At 38.9% G+C, this 25,296-nt stretch overlaps 1 protein-coding gene across 13 annotated transcripts in view; it reads right to left on the bottom strand.

Moving 5' to 3' along the window:
- Positions 1-25,296, bottom strand: part of FARS2 (phenylalanyl-tRNA synthetase 2, mitochondrial) — a 288,914-nt gene that overhangs the window by 129,518 nt on the left and 134,100 nt on the right. For all 13 annotated transcript variants that reach the window (XM_067290815.1, XM_067290813.1, XM_067290818.1 and 10 more), the window contains one exon: positions 6,594-6,754. In XM_067290815.1, the coding sequence (XP_067146916.1) occupies positions 6,594-6,754 (161 nt within the window). The remainder of the gene's footprint in view (positions 1-6,593; positions 6,755-25,296) is intronic.

The following is a 25,296-nucleotide window of genomic DNA, read 5'->3' as shown; positions in this document are numbered from 1 at the left end:
GAAATTAGTGATAATACTTTAAAGCACAGATTTGCTTTGATGATTTGTGGTCATTACTTTTGTGGTCACCCAACACTTCTTGATTTTTCAAAAGGAGATGAAGAGTAGATATGTATACTGCAAAGTCTGGGATAATTTTCTGATCGATTTAAAAAAAGATATTTCCATCAACAGCATCAACAGTTCTTTGCCTTAAACCCACTCTTCTTTTTTGTGTCTTTCCCTTCTTTCCCCCACTCCACATCTTCTTTGGACTTCCCATTTACCTCCAAAGTTTCAGTATTGCTCCTGATAGCCAGACTACATCTCTTTTCTCTTCTACCTTTCTCTTACTTTGCCTTACTTGTATTTCGTTTTTTCTTCGCATGTGACAATCCATCCATCGTGTCTCCTCTCATTTCTAAACCACTATTTTCTTCTTTCCTTCCTGCTTTTTTGGCCAACTGTCTTTAGTTGAGAACCAGAATTCAAGTCCTGTTTATTCTTCAGATGCTTGTTTGTTGACATTCTTTCCCAGCATGGTTCAGTAACACTGGCTGCTATCAACAATTTTTTTTTTAATGTATTTTAGGGGTTGTCACATTAAACTCTTGCTGTTTCTAATAGCCATTTGAAAGCTTTCTTTGCTCCAGCTCTACAAGGTTCTGATCACTCTCAGCTGGATCCTGGGAAGTATAGAGATCTCTGACCTGAAACCTTTTAGGCACTTAGGATATGTTTGACTTGAGCACAGGAACAATCCCACTTATTTAAATGGAACTACTTGCAAGTTTAAAGCTCAGCATGTGCTTCAGTACTTGCCTGACTGGGGCCAAAGGGCTCAGGATCGTAGCACTTCAATAACAGCATGGGCTACAAATGAATCAAGATTTAACACCCTGATGATAGAAGGCTTGATGATCAAGAGATTTCTAATCCAATAGTGCAGCCTAGTACTGGGTCTCTGCAATGAAGGAGGTATTTTTGACTTCTTTCCATGGCTATGCAACACCAAAAAAGGAGTTTCACAATGTTCTGCAGAGTGTACAGACAAACCTGAGATGATATATGGCACTGTAAAGGTTTTATTGACATTCATTTAAGATGATCTATATAACTCACCCATAAGAAACTCAACCTTCTCAAAGTCATGCCAATAAAATGTTTATGCTAGACCATCATATATTCTCTGTATGTACCTCCCTATGCATACACACTCACACACTTCATATATCTTCAATTACAATAAAACTAATTAGCCAATAAATCACAGTTGAGGCTGCACCTCATTTGTTCAGACATCTAAGTTCAATTTACATACTAATGGTTGCGTATTTGCCTTTAATAGATGCACTATTAGAAAGTAAACATAATAAATGAATAACCATTTAAGCATGGAGTTACCTAATCTTGATGAAAAATATCTGAAAATGTAGCAGCCAGTGAATCTATTTACTTTTTTATTGGGAAATAAAGCTAATCACAGACTAAGAAGATAAATATAAATTATACAGCGTAGCATACTAATGATAGATCAGCCAGACCCACCCTTTGCAGGGAATGTAATAACATCAAATTGGTGGAAATAGCTGACTTATACATTAGATGCTCTCCTTTTGAAGCATGGAAGAAAGGGTACAGGCTAAGCTGATTTAATTTGCAAAAGTTTCCTCTTGGATCTGCCACTGCATTTTATTTTTGGCATCTCCTAAAGGAGGACAAGCTACCTGTCTCCCAGCAACAACCAGGTACGTGCATAGGAAAGATGCACAGGGATGATGACTGTCTCAGTAAACTGAAGAGTGCACAGTGAGGTTAGAAAATGGTACTGTGTAACTGTGTGAACGAGAGGTCTCACATATGTAGCAAATGGTGCAAACTGCATTACTGGATAAATCCCTCACCATTACAAGAGAGGCCTAATTTATACAACACACTCAGCAAAGGGAAACAGGAGTGTGCGAGGTCCAGCCTTTGCTAACTAGCACTGTACAGGATTGAGGAGCCTACCTTGATTTCCTTACTTGTATAATAAACTACTTCCTCCTACACAACCACATCTTTTGGAAGAGATCTCCTTTTTCTCATCTTCTGCTGACCTTGGCTGTTTACTTTTCAAAGCAGAGACAGTCTCCTAACATTAAGATCACAGACCCCATTTTGGCTACAGCTGTGCAGCAGGTGAACTGAGCGTCACTTCTAGCTGCTCATCAACCCTCTCTCTCTTCTTGCCCCACTGCCAAAGGTTACCAGCCCTTCAGGTCTCCCAGCAGAGCTGCTGTTGGAGCTCTGTCTGTCCTGGCTTAATCAAAATGATCCTGCTTAGAAAGTCTACCGTTTCAAGTATTGAAGCTAACACAGGTCATTTTGAAGCAACTGAGTTTGGAGAGACTGCATGTACCAGCAGATCTGAGGAAGGACTAGCCCCTGGAGACGATGGAAGGGAGTGGTGAAAAGAAGGTACTGTTAGGGTTACTGTATATATTGTGGAATATTACGGATACTGTGGAAATGAGGAAAAGAAGGAGAAAGCAACTCCTACAGTCTCACACAGGGAGTCTGCAGTTTATCTAGGAATCAAATCCAGACCCCCTCTGTACCAGTGCTTGCCTTAGAACAACATAAACATGCTGCTGCTTCACCTCAGTCAGGGCCACAAGGATCATCTGCAATCGAAATAAATAATTATTTGAAACAACAGCAGCAGCAGCTGCCGCCACTACTGCCACCAGCAAATGAAAGTGACTTTGTGAGGAGAGAATGCATCAGCAGTCAATTGACACGACATGCTGCCTGCTCGCTGTGGCAGTGAAATGATGGAGATCCCAGGAACCGTCCTGCCTAGAGAGCCCATTCCTCTTAATCAACACCTCCGAGCATGCCACACTTCATCTGAACTGTGAGTGCCTTCCTTCCCTAAATGTCATTTCATTTTTGTACCTTTTCTTGTGAGTTGTCAGCCCATGGACACGTCTTTTCCACAAGAATGCTGGCTCAGCATGAACCAGAAAGCAACTGCATGCAAGTATGCTCAGAGTGCTGATGAACAGAGATATAACACAGCATACTAGATCGGATCCAAGCCATTTATTTTACAACTCACACCTTGCAGGTGCTTAGTCTTTCTTGTCCTGTCCATCCTCAGTCATCCTCATTTCATAGTCTGAATAGAAGCCCTACACATAAGTGATTGAAGGCAAGTAACTAGCCTCTGATCCCCCATACTGCTGTGACTTATGCCAAATTATAGCTTGAGCGATTTAGCTAATCCAGACCAGCACAATAATCTGATCTGTGGGGAGAAGCACTCTAACATTGCAGTGCTGAGTGATCACAATGATACCAGCACCATCAGCTTCTCCCAGCACCTTTTTGACCTACTAAAGCCTGTGTGCATATCTTGAGCAACTGTGATGAGACAGAAAAAAGCCTGACACATCCAGACTCTTAAAAGGCACAAAACATGTACTTTAAGTCTTAAGAATATGCTCAAATTAAACTCCATCTTTGAACAAGAGTATATTTACCCCAGCTATTACTAAAGGTTACTGCTTTTCAGTGCAGTGTTCATCTATTTGAAGAACACTTTAATGAACAGAAAGAAAAATATAAATGTTGGTGCATAATACTGAGATTATAAAAATGGGGTGGGAATGTCCAAAAGTTGAGAGGTCTACCTCAGGCAAGCAGCAAAGGATGGACATTTATCCAGGCCTTGTGAGGCAGCAAGGTTGGATCTGTGTAATGAAAAGCTCTCAAAACATCTGGTCTGTCTTGGTTCAGTTCAGCTGAAAAATACTTCCATGCAGAAATTCTGGCACTTTTCTAATGTCCATCAAAAATTTTCACAGCATCAACAGTGGAAGATAGTTCTGAGATCAGGCTAAAAGTTGTTTTTTCAAATATGGTATATGAATAAACCATGTGATTCATTAATTATGACTCTTTAGAGAGTAGACAGGTGCAGAAGGTCTGCTAACTTGGCTTTGGAGCATAGCTGTAAAAAAAACAGGGAGAAGAAAAACTGGCTTATTAACTCCCAAGATCTAATGACAGCAGTGAAGACTACTTCACAATACTCTTATTTGAAGAGTCATTAACTCTTTTTAAAAGCATTGTCAGTACATATGGTCAGAGTTCAAAAGCTCATTGTAAGATGTCAGATGAAAGCTGGATACAAGCTTCCTTTTAAACAAGAAAACTATCTTGCCTTTAGTCTTTTATATTCAGAGACAGAGTTGAAAAATGTAAACTAAGGGCTAGGGAGAATTATTCTACCAAAACTGAAGATGGGACACCCAAGATGTTAAAAAAAAAAAAGAAAGTGTTCCTAAAATGGGCTTGATATCAGAGCAAAAAACTGTTTCTAAAACATTGACCAGATTGTATCTTTAGAATGGAGAAGGAAAGGACTTGAAATAAATTTTCACCTATTTTTCCATCTCTGCTGCTCCTCTCCCACCTCCCTTATTTTTGCAGTCTCTCTACCTTTCACTGAGTGGGCTATGATAAACTGCCAACACATTAACATGATATAGCAGTAGTTAATGGCCCTGTAATAAAACTCCAGTCTTTCTCTCTGGTCCAACTTAGAGTACAGTGGCAGCTGACAGTTCCTTTTCCTTGAAGGCCCCCACCTACTATATCATTCCTCCTGATCCATGTTATTGTTTCAAAATGCATTTCAGCCAATAAACCTCAATTTCATCATTATCTCTAAAATGTCAGATTATTGAAGGTCTTGCACGGAGAACTTCTCCCCTTGTACCAAGTTGAACGAAGGCCAGGTGAAAACAATGCTGCTTAGCACAAAAAATGCTTAAAGACCTATCAAGACATTGTCACCATTCTCCTGTTGATGGCACATACAGTTACCCAGCAAAACAGTGCAAAGTCATGTGCTCCTTGTGACCCCTGCTCAGCTGACACCCTAGCACTATCATCAACTAAAAAATGAAAAAAAGGGGGGGAAAAAAAGATTTCTTTCACTTCTAGCTTCCTAGAAACTGTGCCCTTTACTCTGAATCTGGTCACACAAACCTATGCCTCTGTCACCTTCAGATCACTTCAGTATGTCTGACTTTTTCTGAAGATGAACATGACAATGACAACACAACCTACAGAAGGCAGCCACCTCATCTTCTGTTTGGCTCACCCTCAACATTAGACTATACCATTCTGACAATCTGGGCTCTCCCCCAAATATCCAATCTACTGTTAATACCAGTTTGAGGATTGGCTCCGCAGTTTTAAAGCAAGCAAGAGCTTTCATCTTATTTTCATCAAAGATCAGATTACAATCCATAAACCAACCTACAATCTATGCTCCCCAGAAATGGTGCCAACAAGAAAGATCAGGGCTGAAATGAAGAGGACATGAGCATCCCTTCTTGAAAAGGACAACTTTCTGTGAGAGACCAGGGAAAACTATGGACAAACCCACCTTCAGGAAATATGGTAAAAAGCGGTCTTCTTTCCATAAGTGATAGCTGCAGTCTGACTATCCCAATGCCAGTATCACAAAAGCAAAGGAGAAAAAAAAAATCCAAATACATTTTTGACTCTATCAGAGAGGATGTGCCAGAACTGCCATGAATCCCAAAATGGATGCTGTTACTGGTTTGATGTGGAGACTGCTCAAATATCATCTAAGCATGATATTTCAATTCTTAAAAAACTTAAACAAGCTGTTCACAAGCCAAGAAAGGAAAAGGGTAAAAGGCAGTAGCAATAAGCATTTTAACACGTTAATATTTCAGACTTCATCAGACTTCTCCTACACAGCTATCAGCTCAACTCACCCATAGATTAGCAAAACCAGTTGACTTGAACCTTCCTCTGCCCATGCTGAAGAATATTATGAAAGAAGCATTTCCACTCTATCCAGTTATGTTTGATTACTTTCCTACTACAAGTGAGACAGGTTGCCAGCTAGAAAAAACACATGAAGCCTCAATACAGGAGTTAGAAAAGAAATATAAAAGAAGTTGAGCCTGCACCTTCCGCCCCACTACCACTTGGAGGAAAGAGCTGCTACTGTGTGCCAAGGCATGGAAAAGTTGTATATTAATAATTATTCCCACTGATATATTGCAGATACTGAGGCATGTTCACAAAACAATTTCCTAGCGTCTAACAGGGCAACTCACATCGACTTCAATGAATGTAGAGTAAAAAACAAAGGGAAAATTTGGGAATGTATTACAATATTTGAACAGTCAGCATCCAACAGATTTATATATTAATACAGAATTACAGCTCCAACTCAGGAACATGCCCAAATCAGGCACAGGCCTAAATCAATCCCTATTCTGGAGAAATTTAAAAATTAAATATATGCTTAATATTTCATGTTCAGCATATAAATATACGCTTAATATTCAGAAGAAAGATAGTCATTGCATCTCAGCAGCAATTCACATTACCTGGCTCAAAAAATGTTATTGTCAAAAGCTGAATTTTGTTGTAGTATATCAGAGAATCACGATAGCTGGAAAGCTGATGTTTTAAAACCTCATTTGTTAATGGCATAGAATTTTAAATATGTTCTATTCTCTAGGGATACACACACTTTTTACCAACAGAAAATTATCATCATATATACATTATTTTACCTGGAATTTTATTTTTTGGCAAATGTGAGGCACAATAAACTGCTTCAAGAAGCGTTCATCTTCACTCCAGAACAGTCGGATGTCAGGGATATCGTACAGGATCATGGCCAGCCTCTCCAAACCCAAGCCAAATGCCCAGCCAATTTTATCCTGAGCACCAGCTGCAAGAAACAAAGAAATAAACAAGATAAAAATTCAAGAGCTTAAGTTCGCTGTGTGAAAAGCTGCTGCTAAAATGTTCATCTCTTTCCCAAGAAAAAAAGCTGAAGTGGAAAGACAGCAAAGCCTGCAAATAATTGCCAAATGAAAGATGTAAAGGACAGATCCTACCTCCATCAAAAATAGCAGCAAGATTGAGCATATCACTGAGCGCAGGAACCAAAAGTGGCAATAAAGAAAAGCTGCACTCTTGGCTCTCCAAAGTTTCAGACAGACTTTGAAGAATGCTGCATATCATTACACACCACTTTTATTTATTGTCCTTAGAGCTGAATGTTTCCCCTCTTACTCGACTGTATTTTACAATACATTTAGACATGAATTTCCAATTCAAAATATTTCATTCGGGCTGACAGCCCAGGCCAAGGCAACATTAACATCATGGCCAAAGTTCGAGAGTATCAAAACCGCTTCTTTTGAGGCATCTAGAAGAAACAGAGCAATCGTGAACAGAGCAATGGGATGTGAGGCACCGCCACATTAGCATCGCATCTCCAGTCAGGGACCTCCCGGGCTGCTGTACCTGGGGAAAGTCACTGCTCCCATATATGCAAGTCTCTTTTATGCATCACTGCATATAAAAAGACAAGAATATTTAATATAGAAGAGCTTTACAGATATTAATGATGCAACATTTCTGTCTGGAAAGTAAATATTCATACCTTCTTCATTTACAGGACAGAAACACTGAGTGATTTTTTTCAAGACCAGGGAACCAGACTCCATGTTTAGGCATCATCCGAATTAATATCAAGTAAGTTGAGAGCCCAGCAGCTTTGACAAAGGCTCAGAGTTTTTAAAAATTTAAACAAACATCTAAACAAACACACTTGCACTGAAGGGGTGCAGGGGAGTTAAAGAGAGACTTCACCTCTCCCCATCAGCACTGGCAGTGTGCTCCCAGGTCATATAACATTGCTGTACATCTCACAGCTATCCAGTTAGACCAAGGCTGTACCTGCCCCTAAACATTAATTCAAATACTAATTTTTTGAAAACTCTGAACTTAGCAACTTCCCCACTGTTATGCAGGAGGCTGGAGGGAGAACTCTGCTTTCTGATTTCCGTCTCTATTATCAGAGCAGAGAAAACAGAGTACTCCCAGTATTTGGGCTTTTATCCTGAGATATGCTGCCATATTCAATGCAGAGAGGAAACAATAGAGCCCTACGTAAATTAGGCGATGGCATAATGAGGCTGGGGAGAGAGACACAGTCTGATTTTGATTCTTTTAATTAATCTGAACCTGCCTATTTACCTGGAACTCCAGGTCCCCAGCAGAACTGATCTGAGCCCGATTTGCTACATCAGCAATGTTGCACTACTCTTCAGAGAAAACTGTCGCAGGAATTTGATCAACTTTATAACTGTCATCCCCAGAGTACTCTAGATATTCTGTCTTGTCCTTTCTAGTGAGCTCACAGTCAAGATTTTGCACTTCCTGACCTCTGAAAGTAGACAGTTAAAATACTGAATCACAGAAGTCCTAAGAAATAGAGGACAAATACGTGAACTCCAGAGGTACCAATTTACATCCTCAGTGCAGAGCCGCTCGAACTAGTATGTTTAGACCGACCAACAGATTTTTAGCCAACCTGTTCTTGGAAACCTATAAACCCTGCTACACGACATGAACAACTGCATGATTTGCTATCGTCGATTGAGTTATTCATAAAGAAAGAAAAGCAACTACAGAGAGTGCATTTAAATTTGTGCTTGGCAAAGACTTTGAGGTTTGATTTTAAGTGTGAACCATAAAGTGTGCCTTTTCCAAGCTGAAAGTATTTTTTCTCTCCATGCTCCAGTATATAAAAATAATTAATTTTTTTAGGCTATGAAGAAGAGAAAGTAATTCACTGCAATGGCACTGCTTCCCCAAACTTCTCCAAAATTCTGGCTTATCCTTCTTAGATTATCAGCTCCCGCATCAATAGTAAAATTCCCATTCATTTCAAAAGTACCAGACTTGTACCACCAGTACAAATAAAGAATGCCCCTTTTACTAAAAAAAGAAAAAAAGAAGAAAAAAGGAAAGAAAAAGGAAAACTTAGGTGATAGGAATTCCTCCCCAAATCAGCACTGGCAAATCTCCACCACTCTCCTCATCTTCGTTTATTCTGCCTCTGATCTCTTCTCCAACTTTCTATTTGTAAAGCTCCACGTCAAAGTAATTTTTAAAGATATGACTGACATAAAGCATGTGAAGAATTACCTTGGGGAAGTTAACAAGACTAAAGCATACTCTTAAACATGTTTCTGACTGAAAATGATCAGAGGGCTTAAAAGTTAACTATACTCTGTTGAGTATAACTACTCAAAATATTTTACACCACATATATTTACATACACTGAATTTTGGCACGTAGCAAGAAGTCAAGTGAGTGCAGGTCAACTTGAAAGAAAGAAAATACCAATAACTTAAAGCTAGGCAGAAAACAGGTCGAGGTTCTGAGGAACACAGCTGGCCCAGCTGGCAAATTTCAGAGACTTGGTGATGCAATCGTAGCACCACTGTTTAAAATAACACAGCCCATTGGATAAAACATTTGTGACACGCAAGCTTTCCCCAGTTTGCTCTCAAAGGTTTGCAGATTGCCAGGCTCCTGCTGCTTCATATAAAAAAAATTGACTACCCAACTGAAGAAAACTGCTGGAAGCTTTGCAAGCCAGTTACCCAAAGATGGAAAGGAAAGGGATAAAACAGTTTAGCAAGTTTCCCTCACTAGGGCCTGACACAGCCCAATCTGACTCAAGGAAAAAAATACATGATTGCAACCATGTCTCATAGGAAAGCTCAAGAGTCCTTACCTTCCCTGAGAAGTCATATCTATCTGTCCTGTTTTTAAGCCTCCAGCCCAGATGAATCACTTTACACTTAAACAGTTACACTTAAACATAGACTAATCAAGCCATCCTCCCCAAAAAATGTTAAATGAAAGCTAAGTTTGATCAAACATATTTCATTCACAACTGAAATGCAATAAAAAGGTAAGTTAAAGCAAAGTTATTCCCTAATGTAATATCAGTCTTCAAAGATAAAGTTCCAACTGTAAGAGCACTCCATCATACTAGCACCATCCACTTACTAGCTTTCTGTGTCTTACAATACTATTACTAGTTTAAACTACTTCAGGAAGGATGGAAAACGTTCTAATTCCTTATTGAAACATATATAATGACCTGCCAGAGCTCATGGATTATATTCACTGTATCCTCAGAAATATCCACAGACAGAAGTATTTAACTTCCCAAGGAAAGAGATGTGTATAAGTCAGGACATTTTGTACTGTGTAAGATTTTTAAGCCATATTTTGCAACACAGTATTAGGAACAGGTTAAGAAATTTTTTTTGTTATACACTTCAGTCACACTTATTTTTATATCTATGTCACCTTTTATTTAACATTTTTCTCTACTCCTGTAAAACTGCCAATAAAGAAATCTTTCTTTCAATAGAGCCTAAATTGGGTCTTCAAATTCTTATACTCAGCAGTTACCGAGAAGTCAAAGAAATTAAATTTTGATCTTGGATTGAGGCAAAGGCAGGAGCATACAACAGCCTGCAAACAAGGCGTTCTTTGCAAAATGCCCAGAAATTAATACATCCAAAGTGGAGGCAGTTGACAGCTTGGATGAGCTCCAGAAGCAAAGACCTGAACTTCTCTCCTGCTTTCAGTCCAAACCATGGCTGTTACCCAAGCAAATTCACAGACCAAAACAGTGGGCAGAGAGGTGGACAGATTCCCAAGGAGCCACAGCCTAGCCATCGTGTTTTATAAAACTCATCAATGCTTTAAACTGTGTAGAAAGTAATTCATAGACACAGCGAACACAGGCACTCCTGAACACAGGCCCAACGACTACACTGCGTGAAACACTGAATAAAATATAGCCTTAGAGTACACTGCTCTAATCCACCAGCAGAAAATAGAAGACAAGGAAAACCAAAATTCAAGGATGTAGCCTTCTTGCCAAGCACAAATCAGAGAAAAAGATGAAACAAAACCTTGGCCATAGCTGCTCTCTAGCAACGCACAACACCTCAGAGGGTGAGTGTGATTCCCAAGCCTCAGTCACAAACACACGCTCTCATCCTATTCTCAGACATCTTTTTGGGGTACCTTCCCATGCAAATAGTATTACCTCAGTCCTCCCTGGATTCTACCTAAGCCACTTGTTCTCACTCAAACATTGCTCTCAGTTTCCTTCTTAGCGTTTGATTCTCTATTCGCACATTCCCCAAAGCCAGACCAAGTCACAAGAATACTACCCAAATACAACATCAATCTCTTGTCTGGATTCCTTCACATAGAAGGCCCAACAGCACAGTAAATCAACAGCAGGGGCATATGGAGGATAGGAGTACTGGGGCAATTCTTCTCAAAATCTAGTTCTACAAATCACTGAAGAGCTCTCTACCTGAGATTTAGATTTTATTGCAAGCTGATATAAATTTCAAAAATTCCTGAAATAAAGACCTACCCCACATTCAAGCTCTACATGACTAACAGACAGCTTAGGAACAAGGGTTTGAAAAATAGGTTCTGCAAAATAAAGAAGATTCACTTGTCACTACAAACTAAAAATGCATATTCTACATGAGGGACACAGCAATGAGGCAAACCACATTTAGCCCATGTTAAATAAGCCTTTCTAAATCCAAAATTTAAAATGGTTTTCTAGTTCAGGTAAAACTCCAGCATGTCTGGGAGCCAAAGGTCTTGCATGGAAAAGCCCATACTGAGGGGCCAGTCTAATACAGAAGAGCTCAATGGTGCGAGGTCAGGTGGCTACAATGTCCATAAACTGAGGCAAAAACAAACTTGCTGAGGTTTCTTTCTGAACTGCCTTCTTCAGCTAAAGGAAAAATCAAAACCATCATATTATTCTCTAACTCTGTTAAATTGATGCATTCAGGCTCCCGGGTGCAATCCAGTTGAAATTACCTCCTAAAAGGACTTGACTTTCAGACTATGCATGCTAAATATGTCACTCCTCAAGAACTCAAGGAAAGAAGTAAACATTCAATTATGCCTGTTCTGTGGAAAAAGAACTGATCTTTTTAAATCTCATATGTGGAATAATTTTCTAACAATAATAGACACTTTGAGACCACAGCTTTCTCTCCTGGGTCAGACTGATCTGTTCTGTTTGCTTCCCTCAAAGTTCTTTTACTTAGTTTTCAAGGCTTTGATTGAGTTTTTAATATTTATGTTTATTTTTGCTCCATAATCAAAATAGCCTGGTACATACCAAAGAAACAGACTATTTAAAAAAATTCTACCCAGGGAAGCCATCCACCAGATTCAACTTTGCTCTAATATGTAATTAGCTCACATCATTATAGCATTTTTACCAATATTTCACCAGGTTAATTAGCCAAGGGGAATGGGTTTCTGGTAGGGAGAAATGGATGACTGCAGCAGAGGAGGGCAGGAGAACTGGAGTAGCAAAAAGAGGAAAGAATGAATCAAAGCGACAGCACGGAGGAGCTTTCCCTTTTTTCCATCTCGACCAGTCATTTCTTAGCTTCCATTTCTTTTATTTTTTTGCTTCTGAAATTATAAATTCTCCATTTCCTCTACCCTGCTCCTTTCTATCTTCCTAGTCTTGCTTAACTCCACTCTCCTATTTCCACAAGTCCTTGTAAACATTCATAACAAAACCAAAGAGAAAACTACTACTAAACAGAATCTTACTTAAAATTTCAGATATTTTTGAAAATTTATAAAAATACACTGCAGTAACTTTCAACCTTTCAAATGATATAAGATGAAGTGTCCACTTGACTCCCAAGTGCAATACAAAATATTGTACAAATATCTACCAATACTGTTATGGTATGATCTTCCTTTTTCTCTGTACTTCAACCTACAGTTCTGAACCAGTGGTTCTTTTTTTTTTTTTCTTTATCCCTGAATATCTCAAGACTGGACACTCTCCATGGAGGCCGGTACAACCTGCTTTCCTAATTTATGTCACAGAGCACAAATGAGTTGACTTCTTGGGTCTATTCCCCCTGGCTTTGCCTGAGGGTTTGAGAACTGCTCTTTTTGGTCTGTGCATGTAAAAACAACTTCCATTCCTTTTGATAATGCTTTGCTCATTCAGGCAGAGTTGGATTTTGAGTTCTTGGGTCTTTTAACATCTTTTAATATTGTCAAATCTCCCTAGACACTGTGGCCATATAAATTTGAAAAAATAAGTTATAAAGAAATACATGAGAGGTTGCCATTTGGTGGAAAGAATGAAGTCTACAGCATAGTTAAAAAATATATAAAATTAATTTTTCAGGGGGATAAGGCACAGCTGGACAATTTCAGTCACTACATATCCACTACCCAGAGGCAAGTTTTCTGGCAAAATTTCACCAGTACAAATGTTGACTGTTAGTGTCTTATGTCATGATCTTTACTTCAAGAACAACAGACAGAGTAAGGAACAGGAACACAAAAGGCTGTCACAATCTCATACAGTCTTCAAGAGATTAAGACATCCCCAAGAGACTGAGGCAGCAGTTTATATGTATCATATGACTAGATGCTATTTAGCATCTGTTTGATACTCTTCTTCAAAAATCAAAATAGTCAGAACATCTCTATATATCACAATATCCATATAATCCCACTGCAGTACTTCACAGCAATTCTGATGACGTTCCAGGTATACACAATTAATTTATTTCCAAGGTCACAACATGAAATACCCAAATGTACCTAAATGCCTCATCATATAGCACAGGCTGGAAAATCTTTGTTCAGAAGCACTAACCCCAATTTTCCTCTCTTCTTGCTAGACAATTACTCCACCAGCCCTATGCTAATACACCAATTCAAAGGGTGTTTCTCAGTGATAGCTCCGAGTGTGACTGCCTAACTGCGGATGCCGCTTAATGTTTCATGATACAATGGAATCACCCTGTAGTGCCCACTTCTCTTCTGTGGCAGGGACTGAAGGGTTATATTCAATGCAGATGAGTTTTCCCTTCTACTTGGTTCCAAAACATCTTCCAAAATCATACCTGATCATGCAGAACATGATGGTTATTAATCTATTTTTTCTGGATTTTGGGAAGCTTCCAAGAGGAAGTAGAGGTATCTGTAAGAAGCTGCTGAGCAGAAGTGTAATTCTGGGGGAAACCATTGCCTACTTTACTACTACAAATTGCTAGGTGTCTAGTCTAAGCTGGTCTCTTAAATTCTATTGTAAATGGGGAGAGACAAGCAATCATGAATAATTATTCCCTCTATCATAAGACAGGTGGGATGAAATGCCCATGTGCATTCCTTATCTTTCCCTGGAAGAAACAGAATTTGTTTAGACAAAACACTATGTCAGGGAAATCAAGTGAGATGAATTTGACTGTGTGTGTCCATTTAATGTTGAATTTTTATCCTGAAATAAGCATGCATGTATGATTATCAGGGAGAGAACAAAAATCCCTAATCTCAGAATAATCACAGCACACACATTTCACTTTTAGATTTCTCTTTCAGATTTCACTGTTCTTATGATTTTAGTAACCTCTTTTATGTTTCAGGAACTTATAAGGCACCAGTACAGTGGGAATAGTGCTTTGAGTACTTTTTTATCTTTTTCTTCCCCTTCTTGCACTCCACAAAGTACCTGTAGCCCCTTTTATTATAATTCATCTCATCAACTCATCTCATTCACCAGGATCACAGCCAGACCCACCCCCTGCTCTCCTGGCTTACCAGTAGAATATTTAGTTATAGACTATTTTGAAAATTAACCCACCATCTCCATATTAAGCAGGTGGCAATAAAAAATTGAATTGGAGGGGGAGTGACTGTTGTGCCTTGAGGTTCAAATGAACTCTTCTCCCTCTACTTTCTAATTTGTATGAAATTCCTGAGTTACAACAGCACCATATTTATTTCTGAAAAATAATGTTTTCTTTAAAAGTGACAGGAAGTGTATTACAATTTGGCATACAGTGGTTGAAGGAGTTTCACATCATACAGTATTAGCAGCTTCTACAGTGAATCACTATCACAGTTGGAAGCAGTTTAACATCGCAAAGTACCATGTTAATAAACTATAAACTGTATAAGAAAAGCTTGGGAAAAAATACAAGGAGAAGTTTGTTTGAAGCCCTTAAAATAATTTGTGGAAGCATCTCAGTGGTACATTTTGCACGGGCTTCTTGCCCACTCCTGCCATGTAACTGACAGGGCACATAAATGATGAGGAAAACTGATGAAAAAGCCGTAAAACATACAAGTGAAGTAGCTTACGCTCTGCGACTCTTCCTAGCAAAACAGCATGACTACAACCCTATGGTAAATGAAATCTATAAAAAAGGAAAGGAATCCTACAAGAATTTGTTTTTCTCTCAGGGACTAATATCTTGGCAAGATTTTGCTGCTATTTTTATACCTTCAAAATCAAAACCTTCATAGGCAGTCTTTCAATGTACACTTTAAAAAAGCCCTTTCATGCTATCCATCTCCATCACATTTCCCAGCAAAGGTTATCAATAGGAAAAGTGCTCTGTTTTATTTGCAAGACAATTTTTCAGGGATGACAGGTGTCCAGGGAAGTATTTGCTTTTGCTAAAATTAAAATCAAAACAGTGCTTTTTTAGACAACAGCAATGCATCCCCACAGAGTGAACTTGCAAAACTTTTTTTGGTTGGAAAGCTTGAAGGCATTCTTTCTAATGATGTATCTATTCATCAGTAAAAGGCCAGTGTCAGCACAACTTCTGCAGCAAAAAGTTGGTCCTTTTGGGATGAAGTGCATCTACAGTACAGCCATACTGACAGACCTCTTCTAATACTGGGCTGGGGGGTGACACACACACAGGGGTTTATGTGTTACACTGAATTACTGATACACTGCTGATGTACCACTGGCGCTGTACACTTACGCTTATGTAAACATTATCAGCATCCCACAGACAACTTGTCTGTGTATTACTGCAGTTACAGCTGGTGAGTAGAGTTATACTGCTAACAGCCACGAATGAAGGACAAGTTCCCTGTGAAAGGATGTGCTGCAGTTATAAGCCTGTAAGAACTCTCTCCCTAAGTATACACAAATTGTACAGAACAGCTTACTCCTTAACATAGGGAACAGCAGCACAAAACAGAGCAGCTGTTTTTTATCTTTGAAGGAGGAGGGAATTTTCTCAGAAAAGGTAGTCAAAGAAGATAAAGACCGCAAAATAAAGCACTCCAACTTCCACAGTTGCTTGAAAAATCATGATTCTACCACAATGTTCATATAAGCCTTCAATGAAATCTAGTATTTAGTATGCATAATAATTATAGATGTAGATACACACAGAATTACTCTGTATAGCCTCTTATTATATTACACTGATTACCCATAAGAATGTGATGACATACAACAGAGTATCTATATTTTTCAGTTTTCATTTTAAAACAAGCCAACAGCCCACAAAAATGGGCCTTATTACAATACTTTGTGTTTCAGTGAAAACATTTAGACATTCTGAAATGCTAGAGTTAAGGTTGCCTGAGGAACACTAAAATGCCCTACTCTTAGAAATACATTATGATGCTGTCTTCAGTGAGACGTTCAAGTATTAATCTTTCCACAAGACCTTGATCTATTCAGTGCAGAGAAGAGGCAATGGTTAGTTAACGATCCCTGCTTGTGTTCCTTGCATTGCGGAACACATACCCCTGTGCCTTACGTATTGAGCATTATTCAAACAGAGCTCTGAAGACATATTATTTCTTTTATGAACTTCCACAGGAAGCATTCAGCCTCACAGTATTTGAATGCTTGAAAAATATTAAGATTTTTTTTTCCACGTGTCTCTGTGAAGTAAAGAAGTATTACTATCCCCTGTACTGTAGATTGGGAACTTGGGCACAGAGACTGTAAGATCAAAAGCATCTATTAATTTTGCTCCTAATCTGAAATACCTAGGACCTGATGTTTCTGAGCACCAAGCATTATACAGTGTTTAATATGTTCAAAGTACTGTTCCCTATTACTACAGCTGCAGCTGTGAGCGCTCGACACTTCTCCAAATCAGACCCCAGGGTCTCAAGTCAGGCGCGGAGACACAGTTAGTGGCTACATGTGGGAAGTCTGAGTTAGGAGATGTCCCTATGCTCAAGTTGGAACTTTGTCACTTAGGAAAGAAGAGGAGCTGGTTGTCTCCAGAGCAGCATTCAAGTGCACAGCACTGTCCTTTTCTGCTGTCATTTAAAGCACCCATTTCGGGCCTTCCAACTACGGACTCAGTGAGACAGATGCTTGCAAGAATAGCATCCTCTGCTCAGCTGTCCCAGCTCATTCACAGAGCAGTGACCATCCTGGACATTGAATGCTTGTCCTTTGTGGAGGGGGAGGAAGCATATAAGTTTGTGCAACCTCAGTTCTGACATTTCACAAATTGCAAATAACCAGTTTTGCAAACTTAGCAATGTTCTTTGCCTCCTAAACTGACCCTGCTCCCCCCAGAATTCCAGCTTTTGAACCAGGAAGGTCTTTCTCTCCCTTGCCTGGACTTAGCAAGGCAGCCTTGGAGATTTTGAGGGAGCGAGCCTCCCTGCTTCCAGTGAAGGTACTGATGGCTGACCAGAGCTGAGAACTGATCTGCAGAGTCTAACTTGGCTCATGCCCAGCTCAGAGCGAGCACTGGAGGAATTCAGCTGTTAGCAACCTAAGTTACTACTGAGCCTGCACAGACTGCAATTTTGCAGAGGAAGTCAGACCTAAATGAACTCCTGTGGTTGAATGTGGCTCTATCCACCACTGAGGTAATGCTCTACCCTACTCACAGGCACAATCTCTGAGAAGAAAAGTACTATTCACTGAAACCAGGTACATACCTCTTGTATGCTCTTCTTGGTTTGTTTTTCCCAAAACACCCGCCTCCTTTAGTGAGCAGTGAAACCTGCAAATGGAATGGGCTAAAGAAGAAATCTGCCTTCACTAGAAGTTGTCTCCAAACTGAGGACATATATTTGAGAGCTAGCCTGAAGCCCCCTGAAGACAATGGGAAATATGACCACCCAGACTTCAGTAATCTACTGAAAAGCTCCTACTTCACTGAAGAACATCTCGTTCAGTGCATGGGGCAGATTCACAGAAGACAGACCACTGTCTTGTAGGGGAAAAAGAGACATGATCATGTGTGTAATCAGTGTGTGTACTATAGTACCTAAATATAAAATAATCAAGCTTCACTCTGTCAGTTTTACAGCTTCCTCATTGACTAGTTTTAATGGAAATGTTCTGATAAACGTACAACGTAAGTGAAAGATTACTGCTTCACTTACAGGGTATTTCAATTCACTGCTAAAATATTTAAATGAATTAACAGAGAAGACTATTCTTCTGCTTTTCTTTCTGGAGGGATGAATATATTAATAGAAATTATTTCTCTTGCTCAGTTGAAAGACTGCATTTTCAGTCCCCCCTATAAAAGGGACTCCTTTCTCAAAATAAAAGTTACTAGTTCTCTAACTAATGGTCCTTTTTCCCAGTTGGTAATTAATTTGTTGTTATGCATTGAACTTAATTTAGAGTAAGTAATGCCACTGACACTTAAAGAAATGAAAGATAAAAGAAATGTTAGACCCTCTAATTCTATAATTCCTGTGTAATGACAATTAATGAAATATTATTTTCCACTGGGAATTGCTTTAAGCGCTAGATAAAGGGGCTACTGTGCTTTTAAGATTTACTCTCATCATCAAATTGCATCTCTTACAGCTATCTGAAATATAATTAAAAGAAGATTTTCCTTAAAAAACAAGCCTACAGACAGTTCTTAATTACATCTTGTTTCCTTTACGGTTTTAAAGTTGACAGCAATTGCTATAGAAACTCGTAACTGTATCTGGTAATTTTTGCCCTGCACTCATTTAGAGAAGTCCATCTTGAATATCAGTCCCACCTGTCAATAGAGGAGAATCTGAGAAATTAACATTTAGTTTTACTGGATGGATAATAATTGTTATTTTGTCACAGTGTAAATTTTCAGTGACCTTTCCAAAAAGATATAACAAGTCAATAGAAACTGTATCTTCCGAGCTTTCTCCACCCCTTATTTATTTTTTTTATTTTTAAACAGACATCTAGAGTTTTTTACTCCATTATTAGTTGCATACATTTTCTTTTTTTTAAGGTAGAAAGAATATGCCTAAGATTCAATCAGTAGAGGTTTTTGTTGTTGTTTTTTACTTTGCACTTTATTTTAATAGAGGTCTTCTAAGTTTTTTTTCCCCTCAGATAACATATTCAGTATTTACAGCAAATAACATCAGGTTTTCCTGCACAAAGTATGTTAAGAGCTCACTCCCCTCCTTAGCCTCTCCCTCTCCAAGAAAATGAAAAAAGAAAATCCAATAAAAATGAAAATACAAACAGAACAGCTTTCAGCAGTTGCATATTTGTGCCTCTTTTAAAGTAATGACATCTGAACACATATAGATCAGGTTATGTATATATACCTACTGAACTTACTGAATAACAGTATTTGTAAATACAAGTTACATCAGCATAGTTATGGACAAAAATTTAATCAGCCCAAATCCTATTACTTGCTCTGCACTCTACCACCATATGCTTGACATCACTTGGAGCTCCCTTCTTTCTGGTGGGCAAGGGGTCTTACCAATACTAGAGACAACGTAAACCCATAGTCCTTTTAAAAGGTGGCATCACCAGCTTCAGCAATATCCTGCCTCACTGCTGAAAGCAAAAGATCGTACAGAAAAGCACACAGAAAAGGAAGCAAAAGGGAATGAAAAGTCTTTGCACAGTTGCAGAGCCATGAGCTCACTGGGATTACAGACATGGTCCAGCATGGTCCAGCTCCAGCATGACTGGAGTGCTGGATGGACACAGGCTTTTTGGAGACATTTAAAACTTGACTGAGCAAAGCCCTGGGCAACCCACTCTGCCTGGACCTGCTTGTTTGGTTTACGGGCTGGACGAGAGACCTTTGGAGATCCCTTCCAACCTACGGGATTCTGGAACTGGCTTTATGTGCCTGCGTGGGTGCATGTGTGTGACTGCGCGCATGTGTGAGAAATTCCTGGTAGGAAAATCATGCCACTGCTCAATTTTCACCAAGGAGAAATTTTCAGCTAGGAAGAAGCCCAAAATATTAAGCTCAATAGGAAACTTTACATTTAGCCATTACACAAGATTTCAGTGGGCTTTACAAATTAAAGTTTCCGGGAAGTCTTTAAGATAACATTGCCAAAACAAATGGAGGTAAAACGTGACAGTGCAGTATTCTTTTGCAATAGATTACACTTTAAATTAATGTACTCTCAAACTAATGAGGTGATCTGTACGCAAGTTCCCTATCATTTTTTTATTTAGTAAAAAGGTAAGTGTTGCAGTTCCGGGTGGATAAACTACATACTTTCCACATGACAACAGGTCTGAATCCCAGTTTTAAGTACCAACTTTTGCCTACTCTCATCGTGAAACCACAATCAGAACTTTTATGTCACTTGTCATTTACAGAGCACTTCATCATTTCAAGGTATTGTACACAAATTAATTAATATTTAATGCAGCTATTGCGATTATATTACCATTTTACGGATGAGAAAGAGGTTGGCTCTAATGTATCACTTGAAAAGAAGTGACTGATTTTTGGATGCCAAATCCTGTGCTTCAGAGAGCTCGATTTCAAGATATAACAAGCTTCCACTGTACAGGTTATGCAATTTTGGTCATGCAACCCATCACGCAAAAGGGTGAGTATTTTATAGAAACATCCAACCACATGCACTCACACATCGCTTTAAGAATATTGCAGTAGGATGTTTACAGTGAAATGAACACAAACATGAGATTTTGTGGGTTTCCACACAAGATACCAAATACACAAGATACTAAGTTTAGCATAGGATTAGCTAACATGGTCAATTGCTGAGGTTCATGTCTTGTAATATCTATGCAATCAGTGAAAATCATGTTAAACAGTATTTTAATCCTTCTTTCTTGTATTTTAACAGATAATTATTTGGATTTTACTTTAATATTTTGGAAAACAGAAACTTCTGACAGGAATGCAATACTTCAGATCATAATCTTGATGTATATCATCATTCACTCAAATCAAGTAGATCCTGATGTAAACAAACAAAAACTGCAGACCACCTCAATTGCTCAGCACCCACTGTCTTGACTTTCTAATGTCATAATTTCACTAATGTTCTAGTTGTGAAACATTCACATCACTGTCAGGATCTTTTTTTCTACTACAAAAGAAAATGAGCATGAAAGGATGTGTTGTAATATGTACCAAAAAGCAAATTAGAGTTCTTTGGAGGATGCTTTACTTAAGCAGGCAAAACAATGCATGCTTTCATGGCTAAAGTCCCTTGGCAATTCTAAGACTGCAGCCTGTAAGAAAAAAAGAAGCCGATGAAGGCATCCAAAAAATAGTTAGGCATGCCATGTTCACAAACCTATTTGTTATGTGGAAGTAGGCCACTTCTATATTATATGGTGAGTTTTCATTGAAGTTAAACATAAGAAATAATAGGAGTCATCAAATCAATGCACAGATACGTAAAACCATCTAGACTAAAGGGAGTGTTGCAACTGCTCCATTACTAATATGGGATTGGAAAATGGATAATGCCAAGCAGAAAACTCCCCTACAAGGAGATCTCACCATCTGGCTTATCTCAAACCCAGAGGGAGTTAAATAATAAAATATAATAATTTTCCATCAGTGATGTAGCAGTGCAGAGTCTAGGAAAAGAACCAGGCAGGGCCTAGAGAGGCTAGTGTTTATGGAGCATTTTTATAGCAAGGCTCTTTATATTTTCTTGCAAACATTAAACCTTAGAGAAGCGCTATGAGATAAGGCTACTACTAACCTTATCTTAGAGATGATGAAACTTGAAGCATACCACTAATATCATTAAAGAAACCAAATCAATTGCTAAGTGAATGATTAATTTGTGCTTTTTAACAGGAAAAAAAAAAGCTATGGAAAAGTACAAATCCTTATTTTGGATTTAAAATAAATCCTCTACAAACGTATGCAACCCAAAATGGAAATTAACAGGTTTCTAGGTTCATATAGAGAAGCTCTACTCTGAAACAGGCTTATAGTTTTTGGGCAGTCAGCAGGACTGTGCTGAAACTTGTACAAGAGAGGCAGAACAAGAGATCATCAAGCACAAGAGCACAAAGGTGGAAAACAGAACGAGAGGTAAAAGGGAAAAAGGCGCACTTGTGTAGACTGGCCTGCATAACATGCTCAGCTGGTGTGAATTAGTATAAAAGCTCCTCCAACATCAGTGAAGCTGTGCCAATTTAGACCAGATGAAATCTAAGCTGCCATTAGCCAAATGGCGGAAAAAGAAGAAAAGGAAAAATGAAACGAAACGAAACGAAAAAGGCAAGGCCCAATTCTTAATTATTCCGATTTCCATGCATGTGCACAAAAATATAGTATTGGCTTCACTGCAGTTATTTCTGGTTTACCTTAGCACAAGTAAGAGAAGAATCAGAAGCACTGTGTTTCCACGGGTTGGCTCACAAACATCTATTATGCCTGCACAACAACTAGGACTATGCAACACCATCCTGTAATAACATCTCAGATCAAATTAAATTTACCTTACTTCAGACTTCATAAAACAGCCTGAAAGTTGGGGCAGACAAACCAGGAGGATTCCTGCCAAGTTATAATTTTTATTAGAAGTCATATAACAGCTTTGGAAAACTTTATCCTTAAAGAAGTCAAAAAAAAAAAAAAAATTCAAAGTGAACCAAAGAAAGCTGAAACAGACTGGGCCAACCCCCCTACCCCAACCCACCCAACACGGGGAGATGAAAGAAAGTCTGGAGCGACATCTGTGCTTGGCCACCCTGCGCCTTCTCAGACAGAGGGGCTTATATATAGCTTTAGCCAATACTTACATTTTGACAGTGCTTTCAGACAAACAAAATCGCCCTTTCCTATCCCTATTTTGTAGGCAGTGTAGAAACAGAGAGAATGTCTGTGCCGCACGCAAAGGCTAAGGGTGCACAGGCTCGCTCTCCAACACGGCAGCTCAGCTGCCGGTTCTCATCTAGTCTGGGCAATAGGGACCTCCAGAAAGAATAAATTATCCCACTTCTTTCTTGCTGAGGTAAACCAGCCAGCTCTGCTGCAGCTAGTCTTTTTGTGGTAGACATATCTTGAATCACAAAAAGATCTACTCATTTGTCAAGATTGCAGAATGCTCCTGCTTCTTTCACTGACTCAAAAACTGAGGTTTCATTCCTCAATCTCCTGCTCCTAGATAAACTCATCACTATGTCAGCTTTATTAAACTAGCTTAAATTAGCAAGTCTGCCACCTATATCACAAAATCACAATTGTGTACTGATCCCAAATTTCTGACCTCAGAATTCACATAATTGCACAGATGTGCTATGATAAGAAAACTGCAAAGTCTGCCTGTATTTATCTTTCCTCTCTTTGAATTTGCACAGTTCAACTAAGAAAGGAAGGTGAATTTGCACAACTGCACATCAAGCAATGCACACAAATAATTATAACAACACATTGTACTCTGCCCTTGAACTGTTCTGTGTTCAATGACCATGGAGAAGGTCAGCCAAAAAATCCCCCAAAGCTACTGGAATAACACCTCAAAGACAAAAGACTTTCAAGACACTACATACAAATATCTACCACTTCTCCCAGCCACCACTGAAATGAGAAGGTATGAATTTTTTGCTTCATATACATTGTAAAGTTACTCCACTTGCCCATACATGTAAGAACAGAATACAGTGTAGGTGCTGATTAGAGGAAAAAGAATATGACATTGCAGGAAAAGTACTGATGACATCAAGTTTGATATTGTTTGATTGAGCCAAGAAACACACATTTGGGTCACCTACATCACTAGGGAGCCTCCCTATATGTTTGACATACTTGATATGTTTTCTTCAGCACTTTTACAAATTTGATCTAAAAGATGAATAAAAAGTAATGCTAGTGAAAATTATCAATAAAGACTAAAAAGCATCCCAAAACTTACAATAGTCTGTTAAGGTAGCATGAGCATAGGTTTCATTGGTGAGATAAAGGCACAAGGCTATCACTCAGGTTGTTAAATGGTGCCTGTCAAAAAAAGCCAGGTCTGATTATTTCAACAATAGCAGCCAAATCCATCTGGTGCTCAGTGACCATCTCGAAAGCACTTACAAGCTTCAGAGGACTGAGTTACTAAGGCACATCCTCAAGATCTATAAACAAAATCATTACTAATCAATTTTTATTTCATAAGCAGCTTTCTTCTGCCTTCCACCTTAAAGCTCAGCTGAGTGATAATGGTCTGCTAGTGAATTCTGAACACAATGGTGTGAGGTTGGTACTTCTGCAAACAAGGGCAAACGCTCTCCATCCAGAGCCATTCTATTTCTAATTTTGTGAAATCTGATTTTATTGTTCAATAAAGTGTCTTCTAACAAACAGCTGTGCATTGGGGGAGCACAGACACAACAAAAAGCAGCTGCATATTGCAGAAGCTCTGATATAATATGCCTGGTGGTTTCAAAATTCAGCAAACGTTTACTTAAAGGCATCAGCTCAGCTATGGTCCTGCCAGCAGAACTGCCCAGCCACATGGGCATCACTGAAACTGATGACAGGATCTGCAGCGACCTTGCAGTAAAAGGACCTTCATAATTTAATTATCACACAAAAGAGCAGAACTGATCACAACAGAACCTATCAACACCGAAACACCAAAAGAGAAAACCTCTCTAAAGAAACCTCTTTGCAACACAGGTCTATACTTTGCAACTGAACTGACTAGGACCCCCCATATATACTTTTTTTTTTAATTATAGTGAGTAAGCCAAAGAAGTCAAAACTTTGAAAAAGACAACATTTCCTAAGCCTGTAGAGAACCATAAACCTTCCAGAGTAACTCCTGCCATCCGACTCAGTCTGAGAATGAGCTGGGAAACTATACCCATGCAAGTCACTACCCTGGATTGCAACAAAAGCAATCTGAAAATAATAGATGGCAATTTAAAAAGCAGGAAGGAGCCAAGCGTTAACTTCTGTGGGCAATATACAAACACTGTTAGAGAAGGCTTCAAATCCTTTCCTAGGATCTTCAGCTGTCTGGGATTCCAGATGGAGAAAAGTGATGAGTCCTCTCCATGGATCTTGTCTGACACATTAGGATTTGTATCTTTAAGACAACACTCTCTAAAGCAATAAAAAGGTCTGTAACACTCTTGTTATTTAGGAACACTGATAAACATCCCAACAAGAGGAATGTTACACAGATTTTCATCTTTAGAAAATAGCAGCTAAAAAGCCTAAGTACTACCCTACACAACTCCCAGTTGCTCTTGATATCAGCACAGGAGAATATCTTTTAATTGATCCTTCATGGCAGAAAATGAACAAGCTAGTGTTTCAAAAGAATAAACATCATCTGCTTTGGGTGGGGAGGAGGAGGAGGAGGAGGGGATTAAAAAAAAAAAA

This window comes from Apteryx mantelli, chromosome 2 (assembly GCF_036417845.1).
Source record: "Apteryx mantelli isolate bAptMan1 chromosome 2, bAptMan1.hap1, whole genome shotgun sequence".
Classification (NCBI taxonomy): domain Eukaryota; kingdom Metazoa; phylum Chordata; class Aves; order Apterygiformes; family Apterygidae; genus Apteryx; species Apteryx mantelli.
Note: the sequence above shows the minus strand (reverse complement) of the source record. Positions and strands in the feature narration are given on the sequence as shown.